Raw genomic sequence first — 13,971 nt, forward strand, 5'->3', positions numbered from 1 at the left:
GAGTTAAAGAGGAATTATAAACAAAAAAATATATATACACAAGTCTCAGATCTCGAGAATCAACTCGCGTACGAACCCCCGACACGTTACAGTTATATCGGATTGATAATTCGTTATCTCGGAGTCTTAATCCATGATTTCAGATTAATAAATCGTTATCTCGGATTCGCAATCCGTTATCTCCGATTCCCAATCCGTCATCTTGGATTAATAATTCGTTAACTCGGTTTTCCAATCCGTTATCTCGGATTCACAATACGTGATATCGGATTAATAATCCGTTATCTCGGATTCGCAATCCATTATCTCAATTTCGCAATCCGTCATCTCGGATTAATAATCCGTTATCTTAAATTTGCAACCCGTTATCTTGGATTCCCAGTCCGTGATTTCGAATTAACAATCCGTTATTTCAGTTTCCCTGTTTATGGAAGCCATGAAGGGACACATAAAAAATAAAATTAATCTGTTATCTCGGTTTCCCAATCCGTTATCTCGTATTAACAATCCGTTATCTCGAATTTCCAATCCATGATCTCGGATTAATAATCTGTGATCTCGTATTAACAATCCTTTATCTCGAATTTCCAATCCATGATCTCGGATTAATAATCTGTTATCTCGGATTCGCAATCCGTTATCTCGTATACCCAATCCGTGATCTCGGATTCCCAATCCGTTATCCAGACTTATTTAGCGTCAAGATATCTTAACTATTAATTATTAAAATTAAATATAGAATGTATTTAAGTACGGAAGCCCATTTAGGTAGCAATTGGTAGCAATTGGTCCCCACGTATTTTTTGTTTTATTATTACTTAATCTTTTTGTAAAATTTTCTTTTTTTCTAACAATTGAGGCGACTTTGTTTGAAGGGTTTTAAAATCAGCAACCGATATTATGATAGAAGGTCGTAAATAAATCAATAACAAATACAATTTGATAGTAATTTATACGGAAGCCCATTTAGGATCTCCCAAAAATATATATTTGAATTCGAAATCACGAATTGAAGAATTCGTTATAACAGATTAAATTCGTGATAACGAATTTCCAGAATTAGTTATAACAGTTTTTGTAATTCTTAATAACGAATTAAATTTGTTATCACAATTTTTTGTAATTCGAGATAACGGATTAAAATCGTAATAACGAATTTTATAAATCGTGATAACGAATTGTATAAATCGTTATAACGGATTGAAATCGTTATCACGGATTCGTAGAATTTGTTATCACATTTTTTTGATAATTCGTGATAACGGATTAAAATCGTTATAATGAATTTCATAAATAGTTATAACGGACTAAAATCGTTATCACAAATTCGTAGAAATAGTTATTAAGAATTAAATCCGTTATCCGGGCCCCGGGAAAAATTTTGTTGATTATATAGGGAATCACTGAAGCATGACTGGAGCGGCCCCCCCTTAGGTCAGTCAGCGCCCCCCCCCCCCCCCCCCCCCCCCCCTTATGAAAAGTTCTGGATCCGCCACTGGTACGACACTATTGACCCCGCCTGCAGCCTTTTCTCGTAAATCGCGCAACAAGAACAAAGAGCAAACTATAACTGGTATTATTAAACTCTATTGTACTAAACCTCAGCCCCAGTTCTGCAACTAAAACAAAAATTGTCCGGACGAGAACAGTCTTCATGAATCTCCTCATCTTCGAAAGGTCGTTCTTCCATAAAAATTCTCTCATCCGGAACTAACCGAATACTCGATCTTTTAATTATCATTAGTAGTAGTAAGAGTTTGTGTGAGGTTGGTGAGGTCATAGACCATTATTCTTAAGAGGCTATTAAATTTATCATTTAAACAGCATTTTGGTCCTTCGTTTGATTTTTTCAAACTCTTTCCTTCCCTCTTTTTTGTTAAATAAAGATGGCATCCAAGTTTGAGGGTGGTTTGGGTCAATTATCGTAATTCTTATAAAAGAGATACGGAAGATATCAAAGGGATATTCAAACTCATTAGTTCAAACTGACATGTCTATGGCAAAGAACGTAAAACGACAAAAAGACTGATTGATTGTTGTTTAATGCCACTTTCAGCACTAATGAGCTATTTCGTGGCGGTCAGTTTTGGAAAACTGATAATCCTAGCCAATTAAGATTGGAGTCGAGCGCACCTGCCACGTGCTGGATTCGAAATCACAACCTCAGTGACGAAAAGACAAACAGCAGTCAACAAAGCACAACATAAAAAACCCAAAGAAAGCAACACGGACCACTTTTAAACAGATTAGGGGTGGTCTCAGGTTTTCCAGAAGGGTAAGCAAAATATTATCTTGCTCCTCATGTGGCACCCGTCGTGTTGCTCATGTAAGTACAAATTTGGTGATGTCACATTCGAAGAAAAGATTGTATTAACGACAATGGGAACATATCCATTGTTCAGATATTTAATAACAGTCAACCAACTTGTGCTGGCGTCAGTAACATTGTTGAAGGGGTGACTTCCACTTTACAACTTGGAACTTTATAGGTGCTCATTTATGTCCCAGTTTACCCCCCAAAAAAAACAACTACAACTTTTATAGATTTTTTTCATGAATTGTTTCCCATTGATTCCTGGTGATAGATATAAAAGCAACCACTGACGATGTTCCTGACTTGGAACAGGCACATTAAATATCCTTTGTTAGTCGTGTATGTTATTTTTTTAATTTTGGTTCATGTGTATGTTTCGGAGTTAAGTGTGGCGTCAATTTTGCTGAACGAATATACATTATCGTTTAGTGACCGGCTCCTCCGGATGCGAGATTTTCAAGCTGCATTGAAGACCCATTGGTGGCCTTTGGCTGTGTTCTGCTCTTCGGTCGGGTTGTTGTCTCTTTGATACATTAGCATGTTCCTTACAGATTGTCGATTGACCAACCATTCTGACTAAAACAAGTTGTCCTTTAAAGAATTTTAATGTTGATTGCCTGAGATCTTTGGTAGACCGCCCGAGAATGTTTTGCAAATTTAAAAGCTAAGGCCTATCTTAGTAGAGTTTTACATCATAAATAGACGCCTTCAACGTTTGCATCAGGTTTAGGACTTTCAAACGTTTTTGGCCTCGATTATTACTGGAGGGACATTAATTGTCAAAATGCTTTTTTGGAGTAGTAACATTGGTACCGTTATTGTTATTGTGTCTATCGTTGCTGCATGTATGCTGGCCTCAATATATCTGTTCTGTTTTTATTTTGTTTTGCAGGCACCAGTTGTTGTTTCATTGACATTTAACCCGTATCTCGATCCTTTCATAGACATTGCTAAATCATGACAGATTTGGGGAAAAGACAAGAATATCTTAATTTTTCATTTATTTTTTTCTTATAAATCAATTAAAATATGTTTCGATCTTTTTCGTACAGAGTATCTTGACCATGAAATAAATTGTATGATACCAATAACCATTGGATAAAAGCATATTAACATAAACATTGCATGTTTCAGTTCACGAGACGTCTGCAGATCAACATCGTCTGCTACGTTATCTTTTAGTTGGCTATACCCGTGGTTATTCAAAATGGCGACTACCAACATTGGAGAGAGAGATATTGCTGGTTTAACTATCAAGGCATTTGTTCCAAAAATCATTGAAGATATTGGATGTCTGCAAAAACAAAACAAAATACAAAATGCATTTTTAAATTGTAATTTTTAAAAAATGATGTAGAACTATTGTGATATCGCTGAAATTGTGAAAATTGTGTATCTCTGTTTAGAACTATTTAAAAAGAGTATTGTTCTTAGTACGAACATTTTTGAACTTTCACTGATACATTTCTCGGTTACTTTACTTCAGTGTAAAACTAATAATTGTTCTATGGAAAATGTTTGATTTGCAATATTTGTCCGTCTGTGCGAGACCGCGGTGTTGACAGGCTAGTGATACAGTAGTTCGACTACTTAGACCACTCTGCCACCGAGACCCCAATATACATATGAATTTATACACTTAGCTTAAAAGCTTACTTTCTATTATATTTCATCATGTTGGCATCAGCTATGTCAGACAACGGTAGACAAAGCAACGAGTATGAAGCATTCGCAAAACAACTGAAATAAAAATATAAATAAAATAAATTATCTGGTATTCGAAACTCAATCTCATTTAAATACAGATTATGTGTCCACACTTCGCTTACAAGCTTCCGTATGAGCGAAGCGTGGACACGGGATCTCGCGATACTTTAGTCAGATTGTTAGAAGCTGTACAGTAAATAAACTGATATTTGAAGGTGTAGAGTCAATTACCATGTATTCTAAGATGTAAAATAAATGACCGATGATGGTGGTCAAAATGGTACAAAAACAATTTGTATTCAAAGATATTGTATTGTAAAATGAAATTAATTTGTGTCGAGAATCATATTGGAATCTACTTAACTAAATATTTCCGTAGGCAAAGTTCGAAAAAAAATCTCCTGACTTCACGGTACAATTATGAAGTTTCTATTTAAGAAATCTAAATCAAGTACATAAATCTATGACTTTGAAATCTGTTCAGCAGTAGGTCGACCGTTGATATTACAAATAAAAATAACCACGATACATAACAGATAATGTCATATTGACATGCTTTCGGTTACATTTCATATAAGTGGTATTGTTTGCCTGTTTTTATGTTTTAGTGATATATGATGAAACAAATAAGTATAATTAAGTAATATTTCATAAGAATAACCCTCGGATTTTTAGGAGAACAAGAAAAGACGCAGAAGATGAAGATGTCATTTGTTTTGTTTTGTAGCTGTCGTACTGGTTTATAACCTACACTTATTACTTATATTTTTATCCATAAGCTAGTTTCTAATAATATGTATGAAAAAGTATTCCATTAAAAATTCAATCCTACCATCCAGTGATATAATGTAGTTCCACTAGCCTGTCAACACTGAAGTTGTGAGTTCGAATCCCACACGTGGCAGGTGATCTCGACTCCAATTTTAATTGACTAGAATTGTCAGTTTTCCTGCCGATTGTCAGTTGTTCTCTGCGGACACTCCGGCTTCTTCTGCCAATAAAAACTGACCGCCACGAAATAGCACAATAGTGCTAAAAGTAAAAGTGGCGTTAAACATCAATCAATCAATCTAATGTCATTCGACGAGACTTCTGTTATAGAGAGCAGGTACCTTTCTTCTACATTGATTAAAAGGACTCTGTATATAGAAATATATCTGCACCTGTAACTTTTATTTTTTATTAATTATTTTCCCGACTTCTACAAATATTATACTGTTCTGTACTTTTCGTATTAAATCAGTGTTATGTGTTTCTTTGAAATTTTTATTGTTACTGTGTGTATAAATATGACTAACACAGATGTGGAGTATGCGTCAATGAAACAGCAACTCCACGACAAAAAATAACTGAAATGTATCTAGGTCAATATACAGACTTTAACAACGGACAGGTGTCTGTACGATATATCAAGCTCGAAATAGCTCTAGCCGAAAAAAAAGTTATGACTGATAAACTACTCCAAATTCTACAAAAACACAAAAACAATAGCTAAGTTTAAGGTCAACCACCGACGGGATTTCTGACATATATGACAGGCACATGACATGTCCTAGTAGCGGTCTTTCTATAAAAACAGTGAAGGGTTTTTACTTACTTAAAGCCTCGTGTTTAATATCTAGAGAGACTCGCGGTTGACTCGTGGTACTGAATAACGGATATAAGTTCAAAGTTAAGAGGTCAAACGATTATGGTACCTACCTATCTAACATAAGAAACGTAATTAAGCACCATGGATGATCTTGTCCTATACAAAGCATAACAATAGCTGCCACGATTTTGTAAATATGGCTGATCCGTATTGCACTGAAGTATGAGAATCTTTCTATCATTGGAGTTCCAAAAATAACCAATAGCTAAAATTTAAGAACATACAATTTACAGATTTGACTATAATCTTTTCAAACAGCAGTAAGCTGTAAGTTTTTTTCCTATGGAAATAAATTAATATAACAACATTTTAAAAATTAGGGTAAACGATAAAGGAAAGATTTGTTTTCTAAAATTTTACCAGCAAAGCAAACTTTGATACTTATATATATGTGACTTTGAGACGAAGAACAGCAATAAAAGCGTTGTTCCTTTGCTTTTTGTGTGTTTTTTGCTGTTCATGTACTGATTTTGTGTCATAGATGGATAGCCCATATCATTCTTTGTTTTTCTATTACATAATGTGCAAAGTTGAATATACCTTCATTCAAGACTTAATTTTAGAGATAATTTAGTCAAGTATTGATATACCTGGGTATTTTAAGTGAAAGATGAATTCCAATATTTCAATTTCAGATTAAAAATAATATTTATTACCTTAAACAAACCGATGTTCGATTTTGAAATTGACATTCTGACATACAATACTGGTGTAATCCCTTTGCGCCTTGAATCAAACAATGATACTGAATCTTACCCGAGATAGTGTGACATACCGGTACGTTGCCAGTGAATCTTTCCTGGAATATTGTGACATACTATACCGGTATGTCAGTCAGTCTTACCAGAGATATACGATGTCAGTTAATCTTACCCGAGATATTATGAAATACGAAGACAGTGAACTTTACCTGAGACAATAGGTCATGCAATACCAATACCCTCGGTATTCCTTGTACAACACAATACCAGTGAATCTTACCCGAGACAATGGGGTCATATTATACCAATACCCTCGGTATTCCTTGTTCAACACAATACCAGTGAATCTTACCCGAGACAATAGGTCATGTAATACCAATACCCTCGGTATTCCTTGTTCAACACAATACCAGTGAATCTTACCCGAGACAATGGGGTCATATTATACCAATACCCTCGGTATTCCTTGTTCAACACAATACCAGTAAATTTTACCCGAGACAATAGGTCATGTAATACCAATACCATCGGTATTCCTTGTTCAACACAATACCAGTGAATCACACTTAAGCCAATGGGTCATGCAATACAAGTGTTCCTTGTACAACACAATGTGAATTATCGTGTTGTTCAGTCTTTGGTTTTCTATGTTGTGTTTTGTATACTCTTGTTTGTCCTACGGTCGTTTTTCGTTTTTTGCCATGGCGTTGTCAGTTTGATTTCGACTTATGAGTTTGAATGTCTCTTTGGTATCTTTCGCCTCATTTATACCCGAGATAATGTGTCATGCAATACTATACAATTACTGTCTTTTGATGAGGTAAATGTGTGGTTTTATTGACTTTTGAAAAACTGATATTCACTGAGGCCAACGACCGAAGTGAATGTCACTAGGTTTTTCAAAAGTCAATTAAACCACATATTTACCGAAACAAAAGACAGTAATTGTTTTACTCCATGTTCCGAGAGAGAAAAATATGTTTAAAATAACAGTTATTTTGGTGAATATACTTTCTCCACAGGTGAATATGCTTATTTATTCAAAATCCCATTCATATAGAAAAACCTACTAAAGTTCTTTCAATATGGAATAACAGTGTTTATTGTACAACACGATGTCATTGAACCGAGACCATGTGTCATGCAACCCAATTGTTCCTTGTACACCACAATGTCAGTGAATCTTACCTGAGACAATATGTCATGCAATACCAGTGTTTCTTGTACAACACGATGTCATTGTACCGAGACCATGTTTCATGCAACCCAATTGTTCCTTGTACACCACAATGTCAATGAATCTTACCCGAGACAATGTGTTATGCAATACCAGTGTTTATTGTACAACACGATGTCACTGAACTTTATCCGATACAGTGTGTCATACGATCTAATTGTTCCTTGTACAACACAATGTCAGTGAATCTTACCCGAGACCATGTGTCGTGCAATCCAAGTGGTTCTTGTACAACACAATGTCAGCAAATCTTACCCAACACGTTATGACATGCAGTCCAAGTGAATCTTGATGCACCAAAATATACCATTAATGAATCTTACCAGGATTTACATGTGTGCACAGTTATCCCAGTGCGTTCTATCGTACATATAACATGAAACCTCATTCTTATAAAGGGATGTAAAGACTTTTGTGAATCTTGCTAATGAAATAGTGGCATACAGTGTCAGTAAATTTAAAACTTGGTACTGTTCCGGAGTCATTTACAAATAATTAAAACACAATCAACTTTAGTGTTCTTGTCTTACAAAGGGATGTTTGACTTCATATAATATTAATCTTACATGTAAATTGGTAAAAAACAAATGTCATTTATTATGTATCAGGACATTGATATAAACTGTACGCGGTGACCTATAGTTGTTAACTTCTATATCATTTGGTCTCTGGTGGAGAGTTGTCTCATTGGCAATCATACTACATCTTCTTATTTTTATATGTACATTAATCGCAAAAAAATGAATGGGATCAACTTAAAACAATTGATAGTAGGATTACCCAACAGATCGATATTTAGTATTAAACTTTTTTTTTAAATTGGCTTTACATAATGTTTGTCTGAAAAGGGAGGTCAAAAAAAATTTTTTCCCCTTCCCAAACCTATTTACACCATGTTCCGCCGCTTTTGCACGATAGTATGAACTATAAAATGCAAAAATATTTGGATATTTGTTACAAATGAAAATTAATCTTACTTGTGGCATTATTGTGACGGCACCATAAAACAACTTCCTCCCGTTTCTTGATATATCTTGATCAGAAATTAAATGATCGCCTAAGATAGCCATGAAGTTACTAAGAAAAGCTCGATGAAATTCTTGACAGAAGTTTGCAACTACAAATGAAATAAAATTTCTGTCTGATAAAATCTGCATTGTTTGTCTCCAGTAAGATTCTTTTGTTGTTTTATTGTGAGAAATGTCGCCATTATCCTCCTCTTCTGTCGTCGACATTTGTTTAACATCATATACAGTATGGGCATTGCGTCCTGCATACCAAAATAGTGTACAGCTACATATAGTTAGAATAGCAGCAGTCGTTTGAAAAGCTCTAAAATTATGCAAGCTATCGGACGTATACTCCAAGACCATGACACTGCTGGCACCAAGGAGCGACCCAACGGAACCATATCGAGTTAATGTTATTCTATCCGATAAATTGGTGGACAGTTCCGTCGACAAGGCACATTGAGCTAGGCCTACGAACGTGAAAAGCGTATCCCAAATAAATAACGAAACAATAAGGTGAATTCCAACTATAAAAGAGTTATCTCCCCACTGTATCCATGGCAGCAAAAATGAAATCGCAAACAATGGTCCTGAATACATAATGCTTTCTCGTCTCGTCTTCGTAAACTTGAAATTTGTGCTGTCCTGAATATAAGCAAACAGGGGATCATTCACAGCATTCCAGATTAAATATAGGATCTGGGCGCCGTGAAACCATTTTTCTTCAATGTGATATAGGTTCATAAAAACTTTGATATAGTAAAATGAATAAGCTGTCGCTATTAGAGAAAATCCAGTTACGCAAGCACAGTAGGATAATATTGTTTTATTTGACAGTGTCATTATGATCCTTTTTTTTTTTCGTTTGAAATTATTTTCTCTGTTCTTCCCAAAACAATCTTCCCACCACAGGCAATATATCAATTATGGAACGAACAGAGACTTCACCATACCAAATAACATAACTATGTATTCCACTAATATGATTTTGCTAATGATAGTTCTGAAAGCAGAAAAAGAAGAAATGACATGATAGTACCATGCTTAAATATACATGTTTTAATAATAATACATTAATTATGTTTATTCTTTTAATCGCAAATTCTATACAAAATAATAAGAAGAAGATGTGGTATGATTGACAATGAGACAAGTTCAGACAAGTATCAACTAAAGACCAAATCACGTAGATTTATTTAACTACAGTTCATCGTATACGGCCTTCAGCAATGAGCAAAACACATACTACCCTATAGTAAGTATAAAAGACCCCGATACGGCAAAATGTAATACGATTCAAACCAGAAAACTAACGGCCTGATTTATGTACAAAACAATTTACGAAAAACGAATATTACAGACAGTAACGAAAACAACTACTGGATTCCAGGCTACAGCTTGGGTCCGGTACAGATAAAATTTGGCGGGGTTAAACATGTTTGTGATTGCTCAACAACAAGACTTAACTCATCAGATCGACACAAAGCACAAAAACAACGATCAAAAAGAGAAAGACACAAAAGACCGATATAAATGAACTCGCAGTTACTGAAAGCTAGTTCAAAGCCAATTACAACAAATATATAAATCATCCTTCCCAGACTGAAATCAATCAGCACACATCCAATGGATTTAGTCTAAAAACTTCATAACAGTCTGAGAAAACCATGACCTTGTGCAACGTTCAAATATGATAAATATAGATAGGAGACCGTAAGTGGTTATCAAATGTGCATTTCGATAATTAATTTCTCTTCAGTGATCCTCAAGGCGATCATATTTGAAAAATCTAAACATAAAACACAATTGTTGAAAAGCTGATAAAACCAAAAAGGACCAAAAGTAAAGACAACTCGGACAAGGGAATTGAGCTATGCATGCAGGGAGATACATTCCTTAATTAAAGATGATTTCGAAAATTTATAACACCAAATTTAAATAAAACAATATCCGTATTTTCAAGCAATTACAAAGGTGGGTTTTTATTACATTTTCCGGCCGGTTGCACGAGTGGCAGACTAGACTTGAAAAAGCAAGAACCGATTAAAATATTTTATACCGGAAAAGTTTGAAAAATAAATGAATTCAAAGTCATTCATTCAGATTAAACACCATAAAACAAACATATCTTTAATAAATTGTGAATATTGAAGGGGCAATAACCATTATAGAAATGAGGAGGTGTGGTATGAACTTTATCCACCAGATGTCACCGTACGACAACAAACGACAACCACTGAATTACAGGCTTCTCACTTGGGAAAGGCGCATAAAGAATGTGGCGGGGTAAACATGTGTGTTTGCGGGCGCCCAACCGTGGTACAGTGGTGTAACAGCACAACATAAGAACAAACAACTCTACTGCCGTTCAAATTCAAGAAGAACCTGTTTTACTGCATCATGTGCATTGCAAATTGCGAATATATCAATCTAATAAATACTGAACTTCAATGGGCAATTCACTAAAATTATAACATCTGGAAAGTTTCCCCAATTTATCCATGTTATCATTTATTTTTGGCACATTCTGTGGGAACGAAAAAAAAGAGTCTCAAATTTCGGGAATTTTTTTTATTTCTGAATCATAAAATCCATTGAAATTTTATTTACTTATCCTGTCATGCCATAAATCTTTTCTAGATGCACAAGTCTGTTTGCGCTCATTTTGTTTTTAATTTTTTTTTTGTGTGTAAACATGGCCATATTTGTCAATTCCTTCTGATGAACCTTTAGGTCCTTTCCACTTTTCCAATATGTTCATGTTTTGGTTATTTGTTGTATCAAGTTGTCGGGAGTTAAAATTAAAACAATAATGGTTAAATTTGAGTTGTTTAAGGGTCATGGTGATGTTTTAAAAATGAACATACCTCTTTTTAAGTTATTCAGTTATTGTAAACATTCCCTTATCTGATGTTCATGCACGTGTGTTAAATTTTAAAGCAGTTGAAAGCCTAATTTAAAATTCAGACCAAAAGTGGACTACGACGGACGTATTTTTACACGTCGGTTTGCTATTCAACGATATCATGGATATGGTTCTCTGGATTGTATGTTTCCTATCATTAGATCCTGTGTTTATTGGTGTTGTCTGTCCTTTTTATATCTTTAATATTTCACATGTGTTTGTCCCGTCAATGGGTGACGGTTGTCAAAATTTTTTGGTCCTCAATGCTCCGTAACTGGCTTCAAACTTTATTTGGCCTTTTGAACTGTTTTGATACGAGCGTCACTGATGAGTCTTTTGTAGACGAAACGCGCGTCTGGCGTATAAAATTTTAATCTTGGTATCTATGACGAGTTTATTTACAACCACTGGGTCGATGCCACCGCTGGTAGAGGTTTCCTCCCCGAAGGTATCCGTGACCAGCACTGTACATAGTCACTCAGCACGTTTGTGTTGACATGAATTATCCTTGATAGGATCCTAATTATAAATTAACTGTTTACAAAACTTTGATTTTCTTTTAAATACTAGGGAGTGTCTACCCCAGGAATAGATTACCATATCTGTAAGTTGGCAATGCTTTCGGAATTTGGCTCTCCAACTTCGAACTTTATTTGGCCTTCTTAACTTTTTAGACTCGAGCGTCACTGATGAGTCTTTTGTAGATTAAACGCACGTCTGGCGTACAAAATTTTAATCCTGGTATCTATTATGACTTTACTTATAACAGCTTCCATTTGCATTTGATTATTTCCAAATGATCAAATTCTGGATCTGGCAAGTTAAGAGAGAGATAATTTCTAACTAACAACTAAAAGAACGTTGATTTTCAAAGAAGAATTGCCACATGATAGTTATCATTCTGTGTACTGTACTCCTTGGATCTATTTCACTACTAGCATATCTGTTTTACATATTTTAACACTTCTTATAAGCTGTAAACTGTATCCAAATTTTGCTAAGATCCCTTGATTTCTTACCCAAATTAAACTATAGACACTTTAACAGAATTCTGATAAAGTCAAACTATGTATCTAAGAAACAATCATCTTATCAGAATTATGTTTAGAACAATATCCCCAGAAAGACCAGCTTAGATGCTACAGACATTAGTATTAGATGCTGCTAACTTATCAGAATTCTGTTAAGAAGGCCATTCATACTAGGTGCTACTAGCTTTTCAGAATTCTGTTAAGAAGGTCATTGGTATTAGACGCTAAAGACTTATCAGAATTCTGTTAAGAAGGCAATTGATACTAGGTGCTACTAGCTTTTCAGAATTCTGTTAAGAAGGTCATTGGAATTAGACGCTAAAGACTTATCAGAATTCTGTTAAGAAGGCCATTGATACTAGATGCTGCTAACTTATAAGAATTCTGTTAAGAAGGCCATTGGTATTAGATACTATTAACTTATCAGAACTCTGTTACAGTCTTATTCGAATTCTATTAAGAGCTAATTGGTATAAGATGAAAAAAACGTATCAGAATTCTGTTAAGAAGCCAATTGGTATAAGTTGTGACAATCTCATTAGAATTCTGTTAAGAATACCGTTTTTATAAGATGCGACAGTCTTATCAGAATTCTGTTAAGAAGGCTATTGTTTTTAGATGCGACAGTCTTATCAGAATTCTGTTAAGAAGACTATTGGTATGAGATGCGAGTCTTATCAGAATTCCGTTAAGGGTTTCATCGGTACTAGATTCGAGTCTTATCAGAATTCTGTTAAGAATTATATTGGTATCAGATGCGACAGTCTTATCAGAATTCTGTTAAGAACAAAATGCATATTGAAATGTTGGCATATCATTATTCTACAAAAAACACAATGCAGTGTTTTAAGAATTATGTAAAGAACATGAAGAATATTGACATGTATGTCTATCAGAGAGAGTTCTGACCAAAAACACAATATAGTGTTAACAGAATTATGTTAAGGACATTATTGTTAACAAGGTAAACAAAACATAGACATATATATATCGTATGAAAAGAATACCGCAATTAATTTTAAAGTAGTATTATAATAATAAATGAACTAACTTAATCGTACTTGGTGGCGTGAAGTGAGGTGAGAGTTGTTGCTTTATGATAAAGTCCTCGTAGAATAACAAATTGACAAATGATTGGTAAACATTTTCCTGTCCTTTTCATTACAATAACAACAAATTTTGATAAAACATTAATAAACTCTCTTAAGCACATCAAATAAATTTTAATTTGTAGCTACTGTCAGCTTAAAAAACACACACACAACAGCAATACTTTTTTTCATATGTGTCCAATTAAAATTAGGAATGCTTACCGAAAGATGCAAACGTAATTGAATTTGACTTAAAGCGTCTGGAAAAATCATCATAAGTGGAATTGTTACACTTCTTAAATTATTATAGCAATGAAGATATTC

At 34.4% G+C, this 13,971-nt stretch overlaps 1 protein-coding gene across 1 annotated transcript; it reads right to left on the reverse strand.

Annotated features, from left to right (window-relative positions):
* Window positions 1-3,325: 3,325 nt before the first annotated feature.
* LOC127736425 (transmembrane protein 180-like) lies at window positions 3,326-9,617 on the reverse strand. Its single transcript, XM_052246970.1, has 4 exons — window positions 8,588-9,617; window positions 5,723-5,877; window positions 3,971-4,054; window positions 3,326-3,608 (listed from the first exon to the last, which is right to left on the reverse strand). The coding sequence occupies exons 1-4, from the start codon at window positions 9,461-9,463 to the stop codon at window positions 3,326-3,328; spliced, it is 1,398 nt and encodes a 465-aa protein (XP_052102930.1). The 5' UTR covers window positions 9,464-9,617.
* Window positions 9,618-13,971: the final 4,354 nt, after the last annotated feature.

Source organism: Mytilus californianus, unplaced genomic scaffold (assembly GCF_021869535.1).
Source record: "Mytilus californianus isolate M0D057914Y unplaced genomic scaffold, xbMytCali1.0.p SCAF_30, whole genome shotgun sequence".
Lineage (NCBI taxonomy): Eukaryota > Metazoa > Mollusca > Bivalvia > Mytilida > Mytilidae > Mytilus > Mytilus californianus.